This window comes from Pollachius pollachius, assembly GCF_949987615.1.
Source record: "Pollachius pollachius genome assembly, chromosome: 16".
NCBI lineage: Eukaryota > Metazoa > Chordata > Actinopteri > Gadiformes > Gadidae > Pollachius > Pollachius pollachius.
In genome coordinates this window covers 14742645-14766056 of record NC_136949.1, presented here as the reverse complement: position 1 = coordinate 14766056, position 23412 = coordinate 14742645, and the positions used below count along the sequence as shown (strand labels likewise).

Below are 23412 nucleotides of genomic sequence, written 5' to 3'. Positions count from 1 at the left end.
AAAGCTAATAGGCTAAGCTAATTAGTTAATTAGCGCTGCCCGCGTGTGAACTCATGTTAGCTACTTAGAGACGCTCCTCAATTGAGTTTTCGCCCGTTCTGCTTCCTAGCGTCTCTGATCCGCGGGAACAGGACCAACTGCACCCAGTTCTCCCGCAAGTTGGACTGGCTGGTCAGCAAGCTGGAGAGGCTGGAGTCGTCTTCAGGTACCGTGGCAACAACACCCACAAAACCGAACATCACTGTTGGATCGAGTCTATATGCAATGTCGTAAAGGGATGTTTACCGACTCTTCAGGTGGTATCATTACATATAATGCGTGAAACTATCCAGCATATGTTGCGGTGCTGAACACATCCCCCTGGGCCCTTACAGGCATCCTGGAGGTCCTCCACTGCATCCTGGTGGAGAGCCCAGAGGCGCTGAACATCATACAGAAAGGGCACATCAAGTCCATCATCTCCCTGCTTTATAAACACGGCCGCAACCACAAGGTAGGCAAGGGCAACCATTGGGGATGAAAGTCACTCGCGTTATCGATCAATGTCTTGATGATTGATATTATATCAAGGAGTGGATTCAGCTGTACGTGTAGGGCGTACGCATGATCTCTGATGTTCATTGGTCTATTTTTTCTATTTTAAGGATTAACTTTGGCCTTAAAGTCACTCGAACACAGCTACACGCCAGTATCGTGTGTAAGCCTTAGTGTTGCAGTTATGTGTTAAAACACTTGCGTTTAGTGGATCACTGAATGGTCATGCAACAACAACACGATCAGCATTTTTTTTCCCATTCGGTTCAGCTGCGTCAACACATTTGGGATGTTTAAGACAACGTTCCTTTCCTTTCCTGCGCAATTAAAACTGTATTGTTTGCCCCGTAGGCGACCGTGATCGTCTCCTCAGCCCTCGAACATCTCTCTCTGTCTCTCTGTAACACTAATAATGATTCATTGCATTCATATTGCGCTTGTGAAGACCTCCAGAGCACTTTACATAGTGAGGGTGTGTGTGTGTGTGTGTGTGGGGGGGGGGGGGGTCGTGGAGCATGACACCTCAACAACTACTCATCCATCTATCCCCGCTAATTCTCCCTCTCTGCGTCTCCGGTCTGTCTGTGAGAACAACAAAGTCCAGCGGGCAAGACCCGGCGGCCGCGAGAGGGGCCCCGCATAGTGCGACTCATGTCACTTCATAAACACCTTAGCCCCGGGTAACAGGCCGGGCTCGGGCGCCGACGCCCACAAAGACGGATCTATGTTTACAGTACAATCACGGACGCTCCTAAAAAAAACACACCGCGGATCCAATTACTCTATTTTTTTTTTCCGTTTCCAAGCTACATCCCGGCTATGCGTTTTAAGTGCCGCGTCAAACGTAGCGTTGGTTTGGTTTGGCATCCGACGGCATCCTCGTAAACAACTGGCACTAAGCAGCGCTGGCAGGGGGCCCTCTCTGTGGCGGTAGCTCACTGCCGCACCCCGCCCCCCCCGCTGGAGGCCGACTGCAGCCACATGCGGCGTGGGGAGCGGGGGCTTGTTGTACTGAGATGGGTGTTCTGTCATCGGTGAGACGGACGCGTCTTAAAACACATAAAACAGTACCAAAAAAACAACGACGGGCACCGCGGATGAGTCGTGTTCTCCGTTGTTCTTCATTCCTCATGATGTTGTCCTCTCTGCTGTAGATTCTGGACGTGCTGTGTTCCCTGTGTGTCTGTAACGGCGTGGCCGTCCGCGCCAATCAGAATCTGATCTGTGACCACCTGCTGCCTAAAAGGGATCTGCTCCTGCAGACGCGATTGGTCAATGACGTTCAAAGGTAAAACCATGGATGTCCTTTTCAGGGGGTTGCTCTGTTGTTGTCAGATGCATGGATGTGTGACCTAAAGTGTGGTGGTCCTCCTCTCTCTCCCCCCCCCCCCCCCCGCAGTATGAGACCAAACATCTTCCTGGGCGTGGCCGAGGGCTCGGCCCAGTACAAGAAGTGGTACTTTGAGCTGATGATCGACCAGGTGGACCACTTTGTGACCGGCGAGCCCACCCACCTGCGGGTGGGCTGGGCCAACACGGCGGGCTACGCCCCCTACCCCGGGGGCGGAGAAGGCTGGGGGGGCAACGGCGTCGGGGACGACCTCTACTCCTACAGCTTCGACGGGCTCCAGCTCTGGTCAGGTGGGCTGGTACCTGTGTGTGTGTGTGTGTGTGTTTGTGTGTGCGTGTCTATAGATATAGATGAATATAGATGTATTAGGGCTGTCAACATTAACGGGCGGATGCTCATGATTAATCCTATAACGTCAGCTTGATATTTATTATTTAGCCACCGTATGTTCCCACACAAATATACAGTAATAGTAATAGTTTAACCGACCGCTGCTGTGTTTAAATGGACACTATTTCCAACTGTAAAAAACAATTCTTTAAAATAATTATAATCTTATAATCTTTCTTAGATAATAATCAATATAATAATTATTATATAATAATTTTATATAAATTAATTTATATATTTTGTGTCAAATGATTCCTTTAATCAGTAAGAAGCCGTGTAATAAGCAAGCTAATGTACAGCGACATGTGGCTCCCATAATCCTTTAAATATATACGGTGGGTATATATATAAATATGTGAAGCATTTCATATCGGGGGTTGACTTGAAAACTCAAAAGTAGGGCTACTCTCACCTTAAAGAAATGCCTAGCCAGCGTTCAGCAGCCCTTATGTAACAGATTCCCCAGCCCTCTCTCCCAGTACACCGTTAGACTCCTGGAATAACTCTGTCACTTCCCCCGAGACCCTCAGTCAACAGCTCTTAATGCTCTCACTCACACACACACACACACACACACACACACACACACACACACACACACACACACACACACACACACACACACACACACACACACACACACACACTGTTCCCTCTTTCAAAGCTCAATGTTTCTCTCTGGCCCTTCTCCCCCTCCCACCAGGCTATTCAATTGTCCCCTCTTAGCCCTCCGCACATCCCCTCTACCTCCAGCGCCTGACCTGTGTGTCCTCTCCCTCTTTTGGTCTCTCTCCCACCCTCCTGCTCCTCCTGCCCTTTGCATCTCCCTCACCCTCCCTGTCCCCTCCCTGTCCCTCTGTCTCCCCCCCTCACGTCTCTGTCCCTCAGGTCGGATCCCCAGGGCCGTGGCCTCCATTAACCAGCACCTGCTGAACTCTGACGACGTGGTGAGCTGCTGCCTGGACCTGGGCGCCCCCAGCATGTCCTTCAGGATCAACGGCCAGCCCGTCCAGGGCATGTTCGAGGAGTTCAACGTGGAGGGCTTCTTCTTCCCCGTCGTCAGCTTCTCCGCCGGCATCAAGTGAGACCCCCACACACAGACGGACAGACAGACAGACAGACAGACACTCAAATTCACACTCAAATTCACACTCACAGACACACACACACACACACACACACACACACACACACACACACAGACACACTGTCCCAATCGTGCCCCCCGCCTCATGAACAGCCTGGTTGCGTATGGAGTTGTGCCCCACTAAATAGTACTAAGGGTACCACAAACTAAATAGAAGGCAACAAAAGTTTGTGGTGTGTCTGATATGCTAGTAACACATTATGTAGAAAGAAGTTGTGGAAAAAAGTGCTTAGTGTGCTAACACTGGAAACTCACTTGTCACTTGGATTACCCACAATGCAGTTTGACAGGAGGACGACATGTGTCAGATGCTGTCTCCATCCCAACCGTCTTCACCGAAACTTTCAAATGCTCCAAAAACTTTGAAAAGGCAAAACACGATTTTAAGCAATTGGGTCATTGCTCGCTCCCTAGCCTGACGAGAACGGTTTTGCCTTCTGTCATTTATCAGCTCCACTTGTGAGTACGAGTGGAGGAACCACTTGGTACATTGTGGTCTCGACGGTCGACGGTCTCGAAGGCATACTTTGCAGGAGTTCTTTTTTTTGCTTTGTTTGACATGGAACCCTTCCCATAAGACTGCTTTGAGTTGAATATGCATTGATGGTTGACTTCACACATATTCCTTATTCGCTTTTACCTAATAACATCTTTGAATTGATGCTTAGCAATGGTAATTCCAGCAAACTAATGAGCAATAACTTTAATGAAGCAATGAAGCAGGAACAAAGCATTCTCAGTCTTAGCTCTTTATTTCCCTTCTAATGTTTTCTTATTCGTAGACTCAACGTTTACAGAGCTTAATTTTCAAAAATAGCTTCAAATAGGACTGAAGACTATTTAGCACCCTGTATTGCCCGAGCACGTTCCTACCAATTCCACCCCACTGCCCCCCTCCCCTCCCAGAGTGCGTTTCCTTCTGGGCGGTCGCCACGGAGACTTCAAGTTCCTGCCGCCAGCCGGCTACTCGCCGTGCTACGAGGCACTGCTGCCGAAGGAGAAGATGTACGTGGAGCCCGTGAAGGAGTATAAGAGGGACCACGAGGGGATCCGGGACCTGCTGGGCACCACCCACTTCCTGTCCCAGGCCTCCTTCATCCCCACCCCCGTGGACACCACCCAGGTGAGGCCGGGGGCCGGGGCCGTGTCCGGGTTCTCTGGTTCAGCTGTCTCCTTGTATTCTGAGATCACAGCGTTTCCCCGACTGGATGTCATCCAATGTCTATTTTTCATTGTTTTTTTTTTTGATTTGAAGCGTAAGCATTTATTGTTGCAGGTGGATAGTATTGGATGATATTGGAGAGTGCAGGAGGAATAGTGGTATCGTACAGTTATTGCATAAGAAAATTGGCCAGCACATGTTGAGAGACACCTGATCTGAAAAGCATATCTCCCAATAAATCACTGTTTATATGAGTTTGCTAACGATATTCACATTGATCGTTAATAAACAGTAAAGTAAAGTTAATAACTTGGTCTCCAGCTCTTTCCACCCTCTGCTGCCATTGGTAAACTCCTGACCCCTCCTTTACTCTTGAAGTTGTACTCATCCACTTCTGGTCGCCCCGTTAGACATTTTACATGGTCGAGAAAGGGTACAATAAATCACTCCGAAAATGTGAATTTTCAAATTCCTTCTATATTTGGTATCCTGCTAGAATGATAGTAGAGGCTAATCAATGGTAATTAATGTGTATGTTAAATCAGGGGACAGGGGCAACCACTGGCACTGCTCTGTGGAGTACTATATTTAAAATGAACCATCTAAGAATACATTTCCTTCTGTGGCAGTTATACAGTATATATCACTACTGCAGTCTACTGCTCTGCCTGTAAATCACCTGGAAGGGCTGGGAGGGAGACACTAATGAATAACCCCCCTTCCAAAAGGGAAAGATGACTTAGTCTTGGAATAAAATAATAAAAAGGTTGTCTTTAGTTTCTGGGCCATCCGCCCCGCCTAACCATCTGTTCCTGTTGCTCCCCCCCCCACAGGTCGTTCTTCCGCCTCACCTGGACAACGTCCGAGACAAGCTGGCGGAGAACATCCACGAGCTGTGGGGGATGAACAAGATCGAGCTGGGCTGGACTTACGGCAAGGTACGCCTCAGGGCTCAGCCCTGAGCCCCAGGGAGGCTCCAGGGAGGAGGCAGAAACACAACAAGCAGCGCTTCCCTCACCCGTAAACCCCATTCAGGGTCGCGAGCGTACCACCGCGCTGACCTGTGTGTACCATAGTCGCGGCAGCTTGCACACGTTTCACATGCCAAGCGCACAAAGCTCTGCAAGTGTGCAAAAACTGCGTTTCCGCGGCAACGTTACGGCGTCACAGCGGTTATAAATGCAGTGGAGGGTCGGCGTAATTAACTTACAACACAGCACCACAAAACGACTATAAATTCTGCTTAACACGTCGTAAATATGCTGATTGGCCCTCATTTCCCCCTTAATCCCCTGAGAACAATAGCAACACTGTTTGGCAGGAAAGATGACTTTTAATTATGAGCGATAAGTTAACTAGGCTTCACAGTCAGGGCTGGAATCCCAGACTCTGAAACACAATCAAGCAGCTGGCACGGGCAGTCTTTGAGTGTGCTCGTTTCTTGCATAGGCGCGATTAATCTGTTGTTTGCATTTAATGGAATTAATGCATGCTGAATCAGAAACAGAATCATAATTGCTAAGTACAAAAGAGTACAATTCTTAGGCTTTGTTCCCCAACAGCCATACACCTCAACATAGCAGCAATGCAGAAATGCATAAATGTATGTGTATGTCATATATTTAATAACGCAGTAGTGGTAGAATGTAAGAAAGGCCAACATACCATGTCAGAGGCTTAAGTAATTTCCCCCAAAAAATGGACTAGGTCAATCTTTAACCTTGAATTGTTATCACGATCAACTGTAACTGAATCTAAATCAGTTCAGCTAAATCACCGTCTCAAATATGAATGAATCCCATCTGTCTGACACCCCAAGGCGCCGCTCACGCGTACACAGCTCTACTTAAAAACACATGTTCTCTGTTCATCCGCTCCTCTCTCGCTCTCTCTCTCTCTCTCTCTCTCTCTCTCTCTCTCTCTGTCCCTCTGTCTCTCTCTCTCTGTCCCTCTCTCTCTCTCTCTCTGTCCCTCTCTCTCTCTCTCTGTCCCTCTCTCTCCCTCCTCCCCCTCCTTCTCCTCCTCTCCCTCCTCCCCCTCTGCCCCCTCCTCTCCCTCCTCCCCCTCCTCACCCTCCATCCTCTCCTCTCCCTGCTCCCCCTCCTTCTCCTCCGCCCCCTCCTCTCCCTCCTCTCCCTCCTCCCCCTCCTCTCCCTCCTCCCCCTCTGCCCCCTCCTCTCCCTCCTCCCCCTCCTCACCCTCCATCCTCTCCTCTCCCTCCTCCCCCTCCTTCTCCTCCGCCCCCTCCTCTCCCTCCTCCCCCTCCTCTCCCTCCTCCCCCTCTGCCCCCTCCTCTCCCTCCTCCCCCTCCTCACCCTCCATCCTCTCCTCTCCCTGCTCCCCCTCCTTCTCCTCCGCCCCCTCCTCTCCCTCCTCCCCCTCCTCTCCCTCCTCCCCCTCCTTCTCCTCCGCCCCCTCCTCCCCCTCCTCCCCCTCCTCTCCCTCCTCCCCCTCTGCCCCCTCCTCTCCCTCCTCCCCCTCCTCACCCTCCATCCTCTCCTCTCCCTCCTCCCCCTCCTTCTCCTCCGCCCCCTCCTCTCCCTCCTCCCCCTCCTCTCCCTCCTCCCCCTCTGCCCCCTCCTCTCCCTCCTCCCCCTCCTCACCCTCCATCCTCTCCTCTCCCTCCTCCCCCTCCTTCTCCTCCACCCCCTCCTCTCCCTCCTCCCCCTCCTCACCCTCCGCCCCCTCCTCTCCCTCCTCCCCTTCCTCTCCCTCCTCCCCCTCCTCACCCTCCGCCCCCTCCTCGGCTGTCACTCCCAGATTAACGAGCCGAGGGAGGAGGAGACTTGGGGCTCGGCGGCGGCCTCAGGATTTATTTATGTTTCATCCTTTATTGAGGACGGCGTTTAGGTACCACAGCTGCTCTGTGTTAAGCGTTACTGCAACCGGCCCATAGTGACCTTGTCCCCCCTGCCCCTGGATGAGCCCGCCGTGGGTTTGGACAAGCGGGATGTTCTTTGACACCCGTACATGTATAATGCCGTCTGTGATGCTATCTTTCTTTGGTCGAGTCTCTTGACACGTCGTCCCATGTCCCGGGTGTGTCCCCTCTGAGGCGCTCACCATGGCCCACGGTAGAGCACTACTGTAGTCGTGTTCTGGTTCCTGCCTTTTAAGTGCTGATGATTGTAGATTCCCCCGCGCTCACAGGATAGTGTTTGTTTCAGTCACACCCGCACAAGGCAGGCACCGATTCCAGCCTCAGTATCAAGCAGACATACTGTTAATGTTCTGTTTGATTCTTTATGTTTCGATTAAGATTCAAATGGTCTGTAGGCCTGACTCGCGGCTCGAAAGTGATTCTTGTTTGAAACGAGTAAAACACAAGCACATGCTACATTATCCTGCTGATTGTGATCAGCCAAATGGACATTTTACGAATGAGGAATTGGCATCAGCGGTAAATGAGTGAAGCCTGGTGATGATGGAGCCGACGGAGAACCATCAGGGCCCCCCTGAAAACGCTGGGTTCACAAAGCATTTCTCCGAGCGTTGAGACCTATCCATGTACAAAGAGGGATGTCCTCACTTTCACCTCAAGTGAAAGTGCTGTGGCGACGCTAGCCTTGGGCGTCGAGAAACGAACGGGAGGATTGAACAGAGGGGAAGGTGCTCCCGGCACCTGTCTGATGCACGCAGACGGCCTTCCACTCAGTGTTGTGGCGGCGTCGCCAGTCCGATGCTAAAAGGGGCTAATCACACAGGATGCACGGTGGCTGGTGGGGCTCTGGGGTGAACCTGCTCCTCTCTGCTCAGGTCCGTGATGACAACAAGCGGCAGCACCCCTGCCTTGTGGACTTCACCAAACTGCCTGAGACTGAAAGGAACTACAACCTGCAGATGTCCAGCGAGACACTCAAGTAAAACATCTTCTCCATGAATATGAATAATGCATCGTGTGCTATGTATAGGTGAAGCGGACATGCAGGGGGAATGCAAATGGCTTTCCGCAGCGGCTGGCCATGTAATAATCTCCATTCCTACTTTTTCAAATTATTCAAACATTTTAATCCGTCAAATTTTCCTTTATTGTAACCTCATCAAACAACTTTCATATCGGAAGCTCCTTCAGCAGAGGCAGTGCTTGTAGCATGCACATTCACAAAATTGCCTGTTTCCAGCAACTGTGTTATTATTTTTCCGATTAAAGTTTAATATTGCCATATTTATATTTGTCAAAGGCGTGACGCACGTGGGGTTCAAACGAGTGCACAGACAACAAAATGCAACGCAGCGCTCGCACCCTAATGTTTACAAAAGCCCATCAATACGGCCTGAGAGTTTGAATCCCTTCAGGGCCCTCATGAATAACAATCTGCAGCGAGTGACCGTGGGCTCCAGATGGAAAGCGGCCCAGCCTGTGTGCGCTGGGATCCCTGCCTAATTAGAGATCTCTCCCGACTGAGTTCAGGCATTGATCCCCTTGTTGTACTGATAGCACTGAGTCATCTCGCCGTGCAAACACTAGATCTTGGATCCATCGCGCTGCAGTTACCTGATGCTGGTGCCTCCTTTGAGCGCGTCTGACAATCGCATTATCATGCGAGCCTCAATTGCCAAAAGATAAAGTAGATAAGTGAAAGGAGAAAAAAAACAACGTTGGCCGCCGTTCTTGCAGTGCCGACAAATCTGTATTGATGTTCTCCGATCAATCGTGTGTGTGTGTGTGCTGGTTTATTAATGGTATTAAAGTGTTTGGTACTTATTGTAATTAATCCTGAATATTGCTGTATAGAAAAATGTTTGTCTCTGCGGTTTGTGTGTGTGTGTGTGTTTCTCTCTCTCTCTCTCTCTCTCTCTCTCTCTCTCTCTCTCTCTCTCTCTCTCTCTCTCTCTCTCTCTCTCTCTCTCTCTCTCTCTTTCTCTCTTTCTCTCTCTCCCCCCCCCCCCCCACCCAGGACCCTTTTGGCTCTGGGGTGCCACGTTGCCCAGGTGAACGTCCACGCTGAAGACGATCTGAAGAAAGTCAAACTGCCCAAAGAGTACGACCTTCTCACACCACACCCTCTCTACGTGGATCCATGCACGTCTTTCTTTGTAGCAGTGTATTTGTGCGATGTAACACAGTGATAAACAACCATGTGTGTTGTTGTATGAAGAGATGAGGGTCGTTTGAGCCCGTCGTCCTGCACTCAAACCCTTTGTTGATACGCACAGCTACGTGATGACCAACGGATACAAGCCGACGCCCCTGGAGCTGTCTGAGGTGAAGCTGAACGCGGGTCAGGAGCTCCTGGTGGACAAACTGGCGGAGAACGCCCACAACGTGTGGGCCAAGGACCGCATCAAACAAGGATGGACCTACGGCATCCAGCAGGTTGGGCCGTACTTCTACAGAATTGACGAATGATTTTTATGTTCTACCACTAAGTTCTACCGCTAATTACAAAAGAAATACAGACTTACAGACTATCCTTGTTTTTTAACAGGTTATAATGGGTACTCTGCAGTCTGTTCAGATGTTTTTCAATCAGCTCTTTTAACTTTTTTGTTGCTACCATCCTTTGATTGTTCGCTTCAGGGCGTACACCAGCATCTGGCAAATGAAGGCGTAAAGTACAAGGGAACATTGTTTCTTTCAAACAGCATGCAGATCTAACTTGCTGTAGTGGTTTTAATATGTAAGATGGTAGAGGGGGGTGCAGGAAACCTGATTATAGCTCCACAGCTTTTTCAGTGGCGAGGTAATAACCATCTTTAAGGTTATTTATAGCCACGCAATGAAATAAAATCCCCGAAAGGATGTGCAGCTATTGCATCAGCCTCGGTTTGGTGTTCTGATTGCGTTTGTTTCACCCTGCAGGATCTGAAGAACAGACGCAATCCACGCCTGGTGCCGTATGCTCTGCTGGACGAGCGCACCAAGAAGTCCAACCGGGACAGCCTGAGAGAGGCCATAAGGACCCTGGTGGGGTACGGGTACAACATCGACCCCCCGGACCAGGAGGGTGAGAGGCACACCCGGCTGGTTGTGTGGTTACGGGCTGGAATTCTTGAGCTTTTTATGTAAAACAAAGCATTTGTTTTTTCGTTAAAGTCTTACTATAGTGCACGGTTGCACGCACATAATGTAATACATTGGATTTGAAGGTTGAATGGTTTCCCAAACATTAAACCATTTTCCAAACAAACGTCATATGCTTTTAAAGGTAAACATTGCGTCTGTGCTCATTTAAATTCATCCCGTTGTTCCCTAAAGAACAACGACAATATCCACAAAGTCTGACCAGGTAGTGAAACCATGCAGTAAATTGGATGTCCTTTTATACTTCCAAATTGAATGTTTCAACTCTGTGTGCTAGTCCGGCGGTACAGACGCTGAGACGAAGATAAGACGAAATAGCACTTTATAAATCATGTGAGGGAAATGCAGGTGACACAGCAGCCAATCATATATTTTTAATAGAAAAAAACACTGCAAATCACCATTATTGTAATCACCATTAAACAAATGGTGATAACGTCCACAAAACATACACATACGTCTTCCTGTTGGGGGCCAGGAGGGTAATTAAATGAAGAATTGAAGAAAATAAACATATCTAACACTTTGGAGGGTACATTGATACCGGGAACACATTTACATATATGCAAATCACCTGTATGCACATCCCTTCAAACGGGGAGCTTTATATCCTGCCCCCCTCTGACGCCCCGCCCCCTCCCGCCCCAGCCCTGCACGTGAGCGACGACCAGAGCGTGGAGACCATCCGCTTCTTCCGCGTGGAGCAGACGTACGCCGTGACCGCGGGGAAGTGGTACTTTGAGTTCGAGGCGCTGAGCGGCGGGGACATGCGCGTGGGCTGGGCCCGGCCAGGCTGCCGGCCAGACATGGAGCTGGGCGTGGACGACCAGGCCTTCGTGTTCGACGGATACAGGGTAGCACATCAACGACCACTACCTCTTTAGGATTAAATCTCTGTCTGTCTGTCTGTCTGTCTGTCTGTCTGTCTGTCTGTCTGTCTCTCACTCTCTTTCTCTCTCTCTCACTCACTCTCTCACTCCCTCACTCACTCACTCACTCACTCACTCACGCCTTACTCCTCACTCACTCACTCACTCACTCTCACAATCTCATTCTTTCACAATCTCACCCACTCACTCACTCACTCACTCACAATCTCTCACTGTTACACAATATCTCACCCACACTTTCACATTCTGTCTCTGTCTCTCTCTCTGTCCCCCCCCCCCTCTTAATTGAAACCAGAGTGAAATAACATGATTGTTACTCAGTAAAATAAGCGTTAAATCAAGCTTTATGTCCATTTCGGATTGACATAAAGTGTGAACAAAATGTGTATGTTTAGTATTCATCTGGCAGGATTCAGTGTTCTGTACTGTATTGTTTTATTGTTATATTTTTGAACATTTAATTGTGCCAAGGCACAAAGAGTGAATGGCTGGCTCACAATCACCCTTTTGAGACGTTGTGTGATCAGCCTTTCTCTCCATGATATCAATGCACAACAGTTGACTGCTGAAAACTGCTGTTTTAGTTGTTGCAGTAGAAAGAGGCCCATACTGGTAGCATCCCATGTGGGAGACATGCAACACTGCATTGTTAATTATCTACTGATTGGTCCCTGGCATCGCCGCGAGTCAGTGTGCGTCCGTCCCCTGAAGTGAGTCTCTCTGCTCCTCCAGGGCCGGCGCATGCACGTGGGCAGCCGCTACTTCGGCCGCGCATGGAGCAAGGGCGATGTGGTGGGCTGCATGATCAACATGGAGGACAAGTCCATGATCTTCACCCTCAACGGAGAGCTGCTCATCACCGGCAAGGGCTCCGAGCTCTGCTTCTGCGACTTTGAGACGGAGGACGGTGAGAGGCCCCCCCTTGGAGCTCTGGACTCTGACTGTGTTTGTCGGACCCCCGTCGGACCCCTCCCTGACTGTAGCCCTGCACGTCACCAGGGACGCTTGGGTCCATGTTGTTTTTTTTGTGAAGAGTTCATTAGTGGCGTGTGGTGTGTTCTATGGGTTGTTCATTGTGGGAATAATACGTTATTTGGGGAAATTACTTTCCAGAAAGATGTATGCTTGCTGGAAACAGCACATTTAGGTAATTGGTACTGTGTGGGATAGTAGCTGGTGCTAAGTGGATATATGGTCAGGGAATTAAATGTTACTTTAGCAATACTTTTTTGTTTTAATGATCTTCCCTTTTCCACTTATTTTGAGCCTCACTTTTCACAATTGAGATATGCGGATTTAGCCGTGACCTTTTCAGGTCTTCGGTGCTCTCCATTGCAAAGACAGTAATGCCCTTTCGGAAAAGAAAAGTGTCAGTAGTGGTTTCAGATTGTGTTTCAGAGGGGAACTACATTCAGAGCCGAGGCATTTTCAACTCAAAGTCACTGAGTAGTTAACATGTCAATGTGGTTCTGGCAGCGGGGCACACTATTTGAATAGTCTGAACATATTCTTTCAAGGGATTAAGTGTATTAAAACCTGAGAGAGATGAAGTTATTTGCAACCAATTATTGGGAGACTTGAACACGTCTAGAGAAGAAACGGTTACTTTAGGAATCTAATGGTAATTTATAGGGGTACAACGGATCACAAAACTCACGGTTCGGATCGTGTCATGGTTTTTGAGTAACGGGTCCGATTATTTTTGGATCAACAACAACAAAAAAGATATCAAGACAAATGTGACTTTGAATAAAATCTTCAAATGTGTAAAAACAAAATAAAGTGAAAAATTAGGTTATAATCCTGCTTCCTTTAAGCATAGTCAATATTTTTAAAAAATTGCAATCTGAGGCATTATTCCTTCTTTTTAACATGGATAGTAAATAATCCCTAACCCTGGATTTACAACTTTAAATTCAGGATGTCTGCATTGCCTGGGGAGAGTTAAGAGTCTACACTCTCCCAAGGCAATGCAGACATCCTCGTCTTCTTTTTTTTCATCAAGTATGGTAGCGAAATACAGTTTCTGTCGTGTTTTATTTGGCATTTTTTAAATCCATTGATTTCGGTTGGAAGACTCATTGCTCATTGTAAGGGGGGTTGGTTGTAGTCTTCACCCGGTTCTAGCCCTACTGTTGATACGGAGAACCGAGCGAAAAGAATATAACCAAACATAAACATGTCCGGTTCCGGTTCCGGTTTCCGTTTCAATGGGATTTACGGAACGCCAAATAAAACACAACAGAAACTGTATTTCGCTACGATACTTGATGTTGTTGATACCGGAATTGTCCTTTAAACATGCGCTGATCACGTGAACGCACAACTTCTTTTTTATAAGTCGATCCGCGGATCACTTGCGTCCCTAACCGTGAGGGTTGATCCGTACGGATCACGGGTAACACGTGAACCGTTGCACCACTAGTAATTAACGTAACATCTTTCACTTGGAGGAGGAAAGAAGTGTCTTCAATGAACTTTGAAGTAAAGTAAAGGTTACATCATTTGTGATGTTTTTACTAGGATTTATTTTTCTGTGTCTAGTTTCAACTTACTGCACTACACCTGCGATTTCTGATTCCCATTCACCGCCTGGCCTCCCCTTCTCCCCTTTCCCTCTCCTCTCCTTCTCCCCTCCTCCCCTCCTCTCCTCCCCCTCTCCCCTCCACTCCTCCTCCCCACCTCTCCTCCTCCCCTTCTCCCCTCTCCCCCTCTCCCCTTCTCCCCTCTCCCCTCCTCCCCTTCTTTCCTCCCCCCCTCCCCTTCTCTTCTTGTCTGGACGGCAGGCTTCATCCCCGTGTGCAGTCTGGGCATGTCCCAGATCGGCCGCATGAACCTGGGCAAGGATGCCAGCACCTTCAAGTACTACACCATGTGTGGCCTCCAGGAGGGATTTGAACCCTTCGCCGTCAACATGAACCGCAACGTCACCATGTGGTTCAGCAAGCGCCTGCCAACCTTCGTCAACGTGCCCAAGGATCACACGCACATCGAGGTGAGCTAGGGGCCACACAAGCAAACCACATCCAGCCTGGGGTTTAGGGGACCGAAACAAGATTTTAACATCCTATGATATGTTTGAGAGTCCATTTGTAAGATAGTACATCCAGACTTAACTTGGCTCCCTTATTTATTTATCTGCGCGGCATGTTCTAGGTGCTTTGGTGTGCATTTAAGTCCTCGGAAGCTGAGTTGGTAGTGGACACTTTGACACGGTACAGCCGGTTCCTTAGGCTGGCCTTGACAAGCCTTATATTTAATAGCTTCCCTTTTTGTGTATTATTAAGTTTATCTCTGCTGGAATGAATAGGAAATTATTACAGTATTTTAGCGTGATGCTATCATATTTGATATGTTTAAACAGGATTGCATATTCTATTGTTTGACCATATAGTTTGAAGCGCTGTATGTGCAACACTAAGTACTGAATGAACGATACAGTACTTAAGGCTGATTATCCAATCAGCATCTAATGGTGATTAACCAATTATCTGTACACTGAAAACTTCCTTGTTGTTTCCGTTCAACCATCTGTCTCTGCTTATGTTTGCTTGTGTTTGTTCGATTGTGTGTGTGCGCGCGTGTGTGTGCGTGTGTGCGTGTGCGCGTGTGTCCATGTGCCCATGTGCCTGCCCAGGTCACGAGGATCGACGGCACGGTGGACAACCCCCCGTGCCTGAAGGTGACCCACAAGACGCTGGGCACCCAGAACAGCAACAACGACATGGTGTTCTGCCGGCTCAGCATGCCCGTGGAGTTCCAGGCCGCCCCCTCCGACGAGTCCTCCAAGCTCAGGTGAGCCCGACCATCAGGAGCCCCGCCCGGACAACCCCCAGGGACCACTGACCAGGGGGAAAGCCATGCCTTCCATCCCATGACTAACAGGCCTAAAGAGGAGAGCGAACATGCTCTCCTCTTTAGGCTTGTTATTCACGGGGTATTGCGGGGATAGAATGTTATTCATGGGGGATTTTCCCTGGGACTGCCCAGTGAAAGGAGTTTAGAACGCAGAGATAATTGCTTTGATGAAGCTGTATGATTAGAGCGTATCCAAACACTAACATTGGGCCCCATGGACAGCATATAAAGGCTAAAAATGAAGTCCTTTGGAAAAGCAATTGCATGATTTACGTTGGTGTAGGCCAGTTGAGTTAATTATGTTGGGCATTGCACATGAGCTTATTAATCGGGTCCTGCTGCACTCGGATTTAACTTTTGGTGAATCTATAATGTTGCGACTGAATGTGATTTCTGGTGTTTCACTTTAGTCACAGGTATATGAGGGGGGTGACTGAACAGAGCTACTTTCAAAGCTTATTCTTCTGTTTAGATTGAGGCTTGGGAGTTACTTGCTGCTCTCTGGGCTTACGGTTAGCGAGTCTGGTCCAGCGTTTCTTTGTACACAGCAGACGTTGGCAACAGGGACATGAGCAGGAACTAGAAAATACAGACTCTAGGTCAAGAGTCCGAGGGGATAGCAGGTTTTAGTGTGGAAATGTCTCGGACGGCATGTCTCGATATTATCCTCTTTGCTCTTCGGGGTCTCGACCTTATTGGGGAATAAGCCAGACTAAATATCGCCTTGGATACCCTTCATTCTGGACCGTTTATTGTTTTTTTACTTTACAGCCAGCCTCCCAAGGAAGACGGCAACGTGGACTACGGGAGCATCACCACGGTGAGCCACTTCCTGCGGTCCCAAGTGATCACACCCATCCATCATCAGTATCAATATTAGCATTAGCATTAGTGTTAGCATCAGCATTAGCTTTGGCGTTTACCTCTGATTAACGCCCTTCCTCCCGTGGCCGCAGTACCACCACACGGTCAGGGTGTTCGGGGGGCAGGACCCCGCGTCCATCTGGGTGGGCTGGGTGACCCCCGACTACCATTACCACAGCAAGAACTTCAGCCTGAGCAAGACGCGCACGGTCACCGTAACCCTGGGCGACGAGCGGGGCCGCGTCCACGAGAGGTAAGACTCCTCGCCCTCCCTCTGGCCTGGCAGTAGACGAAGTCACGTGCGTTTCACACATAGTTAGCAGAGTCATATATATTGTATACCGCTGTACAAGGCAATTATCCTGACATGGCCAGACCAGTCCGCAAATACGTATTTGTCTGGAACCTCTCGATTCATTATTGATTACCAAGGAGCATTATCAACGGGCAAAGACCAAAAGGCCTCTGGAGCCTAGAAATAATACGAGCAGTTAAACCTAATGGCTATCACTGAGCACTGCGTTGGGAAGTTTAACTTTAGCTACTAAATCCTGCCGGAAGTATGGAATACACATCTTCAACATAAAAAGCTGCATTCAAAAGCTTTGAGTGCAGTTGTTTGATCTTCTTCAAACAAACAATACGGTCCAGTTTTTTTAATACTGTCGCAATAGCAGACTCAACAGACCGTTGCACATCAGCAACAGCCACCTTGGTAATCAAGTCATCCAAAACCCGCCCCGTATTAGATGAAAGGTAGTGATTTGCCCGACCCAGGCCAGGTCGCCTGGAGATCTGCTGAACGGAGGGGGGGCCAGACCATCTGCCATCGGCAAATAAAACATGAGCTTGCAGATTCATGAGACATAAAACATTCGTTCATCTATAATATCGTAACAAAGATATTGCAAATAATAAAACAGGAGGTAGACAAGCGCTCTTGGTTTCCTAGATATTAAGAGGACACACCAGTAGCTCGGATTCACGGCGATACGCAGTCCATTTAGAAATTAAACCAGATTCTAATCTACTTAAAACACCACTTACCGGGGGGGGGGGAGAGATTGAATGTTAATGAGAGAATAACCACAGTACATGGGGTAGGGGCGAATCAATGTGTCCACACATCAAAGATAGGACGCTGTGTGAATACATTTCTTTAACTCTGCCGGAGGAGAGACAAGAATCTAGTAATAGCACCGTCACCTACTGTCGCATGTGGCCTTTTACAAGCCGCTGTCATTTGTGGTTTATATATATCATCTGCTGACATTTATTTGAAGTGGTTGGTTGCTATGTACTAACTATTGGAGATTTCATCAGAGACCTGGATTGTTTTGTTTTTATATTTTCATGACATACCATTTGAAAGGTGCTGTAGGGAAGATTTAAGGGATTCTATTTGAGTGTTAAGGTAAGAAACAGCAATGCCGTCAGTCAGCTAGGAGTGAGTGAAATTCGCTGTGAGAATATCGGCTTTGGGTTGACTGGGCCTCCGAGTTGACCATATATGGTCATTTAGACTTAAGACCACGCCCAGCTAAAGGCAATCAGTGCAGCTCTGCCCTGATTGGTTCGGGTGATCCAAATTTGATGTATTACTATTATTATCTTGCCTGTCAACCATTGATTGGTTCCCATTCCATCCCCCCATACATTCCCCCCGGTCAGCATCCAGAGGAGCAACTGCTACATGGTGTGGGGGGCAGACGCGGCAGGCTCCACGGCGTCGGGCCGGGCCAGCAGCGACCTGGAAGTGGGCTGCCTCATCGACCTGGCCAGCGGCTTCGTCTCCTTCACGGCCAACGGCAAGGAGCTGCCCACCGTCTTCCAGGTGACCTGCTCACACACACGCACGCATGAATGCAGGCACGCACGTACACACACACGCGCGCGCGCACGCAGGCACACACACACACACACACACACACACACACACACACACACACACACACACACACACACACACACACACACACACACACACACACACACACACACACAGGCTCACGCTCAGATTCTCACTCTCACTCACTCACTCACTCTCACACTCATACACCTCACATTGCATCTTATTACTATTTCATATTTTCGTCTTGCGTCCAGAGAATGCATGGGAAGGAGTTTGATTGAGAATATCCTATAGATAGAAAGATAATTCATTGTTCCCTTGGGGAAATTGTTCTCAGTGAATAGACAGATAGACATGACCGTTAACCACAACAACAACAACATAAAAAAAACCACTGACAAGACAAGACCTGTATTAATGTTTTATTGTATGTGGGGGCTTTTCCTAAAGCAGGATATAGCTTAAGTTGTTTGCTCTTGATTTGAGGCCAAGTGTTCGGCTGATTTAAAAATTGGAATGCCTCCACCTGCTTGATAAAAGGGCAGCGAATGGACAAGTAACGAAGACAAAATATCAATAAATATAATATTATTCATCCATAGACATTGTGGTAGTGGATTTTGACAGTGTTGCCATGGTTACAACTCATATCACTCTAGCTATGCTGTAAGATGGACCTTTTTTTTCCTCTCTTCCTCTGTTCGTGAAAATATGGGAATGATGGTTTACAATAAGATTATCCGCCCCCACCTCCTGTGGTGTTATTTCAGATTCTGTTTGTGTGCTGGCTGAAAGCGATCCCATCCATACTTTCTGTGGTTTGACGGGCCCCCGATGCCTTTCTCTCTCCTCTCACTCTCTCTCTGCATTGCATTCCCCTGTATCGATCCGCCTGCCTTTGCATTCATGTGGCATTTCATCCGAGCGGAACCCCTGTGAGGGAACCCACTGTGTGTCTCTTAGTGTCTCTCTCTCTCGATCTCACCATCTCTGGGAGCTCTCAGAGGCTTATGTTAAACCCAGTGATGGGCATCGGTCTGGCGTTTGAAACACCATTGAATTCTAAAGCATCTCAGGGATATTCGCCTCGACTGACATTTTACATTTTAAGTGTGATTACCCTTTAACAAAGAGTCCCCCCGCCGCGCTCTGCGTGTTGAGGGGGAGCAGGGCTGTGCGTGGGGCACTGTGGTTTGGGCGGGGGGGAGCAGGGGGGATCCTGTCTGACTCGTCTGCCGTTTTCGCACGCAGGTGGAGCCCAACACCAAGCTGTTCCCGGCGGTCTTCGTGCGACCCACCAGCGCCAACCTGTTCCAGTTTGAGTTTGACAAGATTAAGGTGTGCCCTCCCACCGCCTCTCCCCCCATCCCCCCTCCATCACCTCTCCTTCCCATCACACTCACCCTCTGACCTTCATCTGTGCACGCGCATCATTGCCTATGCATCCGCCTCACTATTTTGTCAGATTTCATCTTGTGCAGTCAGTTTAGCAGGCAAGAAAGATTTGTTGTTAACATTTGCGTTCATGCTACTTACCAAAAGTAGCACAAACGATTCCTAAAGGCAAAGAGGCACTGTTTGCACACCAGTTCACACTAATAAGTCAAAACAATAATGTAAACACACTGTTCATATAATCTGTTTTCACATAGTATATACACCTACGTATGCGTCACATTCTCAGCGCTTTCTTTCGTGCCTTTCATCTTCCTGCTCGGCCCCACTCTCCCCCCCCACCCCCGCAGGACGCCATGCCCTTGTCGTCGGCCATGTTCAAGAGCGAGCTGCGCAACCCGGTGCCCCAGTGCCCGCTGCGGCTGGACGTGCAGTCCATCGTGGCGGTGCTGTGGAGCCGCATGCCCAACATCTTCCTGACGGTGGAGACGGCGCGCGTCAGCGAGCGCCACGGCTGGGTGGTGCAGTGCCTGGAGCCCCTGCAGATGATGGCCGTGCACATCCCCGAGGAGAACAGGTCAGGGCCGGTCGGGGCAGGGTTGGGTCTGTTGTTCATCCAGACGTTCCTGTGTCCTGCGTCCGCAATGGCGAGGACAGCCCCGAGGCTGACATAAACAGAGCCAGTTTGTTGTTCGCGAGTCACGACTTTGATGGGATGAAAGGATAATGACCAACCAAATGGCCTTTTGTGTATGAATGGTAAATTGGGGGTTTTGGTTGACATCATTTAAAACCTTGTTTATTTCCTGTCTCTCCCGTCACCTCCGTTCTCCACCTTTCTCCTCGGCCCTCCAGGTGCATGGACATCTTGGAGCTGTCGGAGAACGAGGAACTGAGGAAGTTCCACTACCACACGCTGAAGCTGTACTGTGCCCTCTGCGCCCTGGGCAACACCCGCGTGGCCCACGCCCTCTGCAGCCACCTGGACCAATCGCAGATCCTCTACACCATCGACAACCAATACCTCTCCGGCATGCTGAGGGAGGGCTTCTACAACTTCCTCATTAGGTGAAGCCCCGCCTTCGTGTCCTCGGTAGAGCGTAATGCGTCATCATTTTATATTTTTTATTATCAAACCATCAAAATTGCTTCCTCCGTCATTAGTGTTCGTTGTCTGCCTACATTCATGTGTCATTGTTCCCTTTTGCTTAAATATTAGAATCCACAAGCCAATGCATTGTATTGTGCTACTATATTTAAATGTATTGATTAAAGGAATGGTTACTGATCGCATTAAAACATTAGTTTCAAAAAACCTGACTTTCATTAGTTCTGTCAATCTCGTTAATGTCATTAAAAAAGGTAAAAGTCATTTCAAACTGTGTTGCAATCAACCACCACTTGTGGCCCACCCCACCCCCGACAGCACCCACCTGGAGACGGCCAAGGAGGCGCGGCTGATGATGAACAACGAGTTCATCATCCCGGTGACGGACGAGACGCGCTCCATCAAGCTGTTCCCCGACGAGTCCAAGCGCCACTCCCTGCCCGGCGTGGGCCTCAGCACCTGCCTCAAGCCCCGGGTGCACTTCGACCCCGTGGGCATCATCAGCACCAAGCCCCGGCAGCAGCTGCTGCGCAGCCCCCAGATCCCGCTGGGCACGCTGAAGGAGAAGGCCATCAGCATGCTGACGGAGGCCGTGCAGGGCGGCGGCACGCACATCCGCGACCCGGTGGGCGGCAGCGTGGAGTACCAGTTCGTGCCCATCCTCAAGCTGATCGGCACCCTGCTGGTCATGGGCGCCCTGACCAGCGACGAGGTGCGCGTCATCCTGCTGCTGGTGGACCCCAACGTGTTCGGGGAACAGCCGGAGGCGGGGGCCGGGGAGGGGGGCGAGGCCCCCGGGGGGGCCGGCGGCGGCGGCGGCGCGGAGAAGGAGGAGGCCAGCAGCAACGAGGAGAAGGCGGTGGAGGCGGGCGAGGAGGAGGGCAAGGAGGGGAGGACGCTGATGAAGGGCCTGCTGGGGAAGACACTGCCCGAGCCCGTGAAGCGGCAGGTGAGGGGCGGCAGTGGCAGGAACACACACACGCATCCATAGAGACACACACTCACACACATGGAGACACACATACACACAAAGAGACACACACTCTCGCGCACGCACAGAGACACACACACACACACATGCACAGAGACACACACACATGCACAGAGACACACACACACACACACACACACACACACACACACACACACACACACACACACACACACACACACACACACACACACACACACACACACACACATACATACACACAGAGACAAACACATGCACAGACAAACACACACATAGAGAGACACACACTTTAGTCTTTGCTATCAACTAAATGTAAACTTTGTCCATAAGTGAAGGCCCTGACGCAGCATTATAATCGGTTATTCCAGGTATCACGTCTGTTCGTGTTCTCCTCCCAGCTCTCACCGCATGGGTTCCTGTTAAGTGGCCTCCTGGGATTAATAAACTGCTCTGTGCTAAAATACCAAAATACATCCACATTGAACGTTTTGTAAAGGACATATTCGTGCACACGCACACTACCTCCAGGACACAAGCACACTCTTTTGGACACGTAAATCTGTGGCAAGCTGCTGATGCTGCGGAAGTGTTTCAAACTCCTTCAACTCATTCAGATGAGGTGGTTCTGAAGTGGGCTCTCAGGGGCCCCGTGAGGGTCGTTAAGTTGAGCAAGGAGCGTACTGACTCAATCACCTCGCTCACACTTTTCTGGTCTAACTTTACCGTATGTGCATTAATCATCCATTCATTGACTTAATGGTTGCATGGTTGGTAGTCACAGATAATTCAAAGTTAAATTATGGTCTAGTAATCATTACCTAATGGTTTTCATCTTAACATTTAATTGAATCTAAACAGGGTTAACACTAACCGTCACCCTAACCCCTATGCTAATGCTATGTTATAGTGCTTATTACTGCATGAACTGATGTTAGTTAATCGTTCATCAGTGACCTCTCACAGTAGAGAATCCCCCCTCCTCTCCCCAGATGTGTGAGCTGCTGCACTACTTCTGCGACTGCGAGCTGAAGCACCGCATCGAGGCCATCGTCTCCTTCTCCGACAGCTTCGTCTCCAAGCTGCAGTACAACCAGAAGTTCCGCTACAACGAGCTGATGCTGGCGTTCAACATGTCCGCCGCCATCACCGCCAAGAAGACCAGGGAGTTCCGCTCGCCCCCGCACGAACAGGTGACCTGGCAGCAAAAGATAAACAACCAGCATGACCACTGTTATATACACCGTACATTGATTCAGCAGTAACCTGAGGATGTAGGCTTGTCCCAGGTACACCGTAGCATTAGAATTCAAAACTAAATCCATTATAAGTCAAGCCTTTTTTTTTTCTTCATGTCTTCATGATATTCAGATCCATAACCTTGACTTAAAGCTAGGTCAGGCCATTGTAGAAAAACCAGCCAGGGGTAGAATTCGAAAGAAAAGAAAGTGAAAGAATTCCCCCCCCTCCATTCAGGACTCCCTGCAAAGCCTTCCCCCAAAACGCATGACTGGCTCACTAGCTCTGGCAATAAGTCTGCCCAGCGTTGTGGAAGACTCCGGTCACGCTCAATGAGGAGGGTAGAGTGTAGGCAGAGCTCTGGGTAGAAAGGTAGACAGACAGGAAGGTCGTTCAATCATTTCATTCAGGCCAAATGCTTGGATTGGCTTATTGCAGGCCAGCGACAGCAACACATACCGGGATGTTTTGTATTGTTTCTTACAGCATTTGACTTGATTGTAGTCAGGATGTCAAATAAATTGCCTACCCTATCTTTCAAGGACAATATCCCACCTTTTAAAGGACAATACTGATATCTGGCCAATCCATGTAACATTCGTTATCAATATATTAGTCTAAGATAGT

The 23412-nt window shown here is 49.1% G+C and overlaps 1 protein-coding gene across 1 annotated transcript in view; it reads left to right on the top strand.

Annotated features, from left to right (window-relative positions):
• Window positions 1-23412, top strand: part of ryr3 (ryanodine receptor 3) — a gene marked incomplete at both ends in the record, with an annotated part of 112984 nt that overhangs the window by 36611 nt on the left and 52961 nt on the right. Inside the window, 23 exons of the mRNA XM_079753193.1 lie at window positions 110-205; window positions 375-493; window positions 1689-1822; window positions 1934-2175; window positions 3164-3356; window positions 4329-4545; window positions 5418-5522; window positions 8341-8444; window positions 9483-9566; window positions 9742-9901; window positions 10388-10532; window positions 11258-11463; window positions 12232-12406; window positions 14286-14494; window positions 15137-15294; window positions 16129-16177; window positions 16314-16474; window positions 17893-18055; window positions 19325-19411; window positions 19819-20045; window positions 20324-20536; window positions 20895-21525; window positions 22539-22739. Coding sequence (XP_079609319.1) covers window positions 110-205; window positions 375-493; window positions 1689-1822; window positions 1934-2175; window positions 3164-3356; window positions 4329-4545; window positions 5418-5522; window positions 8341-8444; window positions 9483-9566; window positions 9742-9901; window positions 10388-10532; window positions 11258-11463; window positions 12232-12406; window positions 14286-14494; window positions 15137-15294; window positions 16129-16177; window positions 16314-16474; window positions 17893-18055; window positions 19325-19411; window positions 19819-20045; window positions 20324-20536; window positions 20895-21525; window positions 22539-22739 — 4079 coding nt within the window. The remainder of the gene's footprint in view (window positions 1-109; window positions 206-374; window positions 494-1688; window positions 1823-1933; window positions 2176-3163; window positions 3357-4328; window positions 4546-5417; window positions 5523-8340; window positions 8445-9482; window positions 9567-9741; window positions 9902-10387; window positions 10533-11257; window positions 11464-12231; window positions 12407-14285; window positions 14495-15136; window positions 15295-16128; window positions 16178-16313; window positions 16475-17892; window positions 18056-19324; window positions 19412-19818; window positions 20046-20323; window positions 20537-20894; window positions 21526-22538; window positions 22740-23412) is intronic.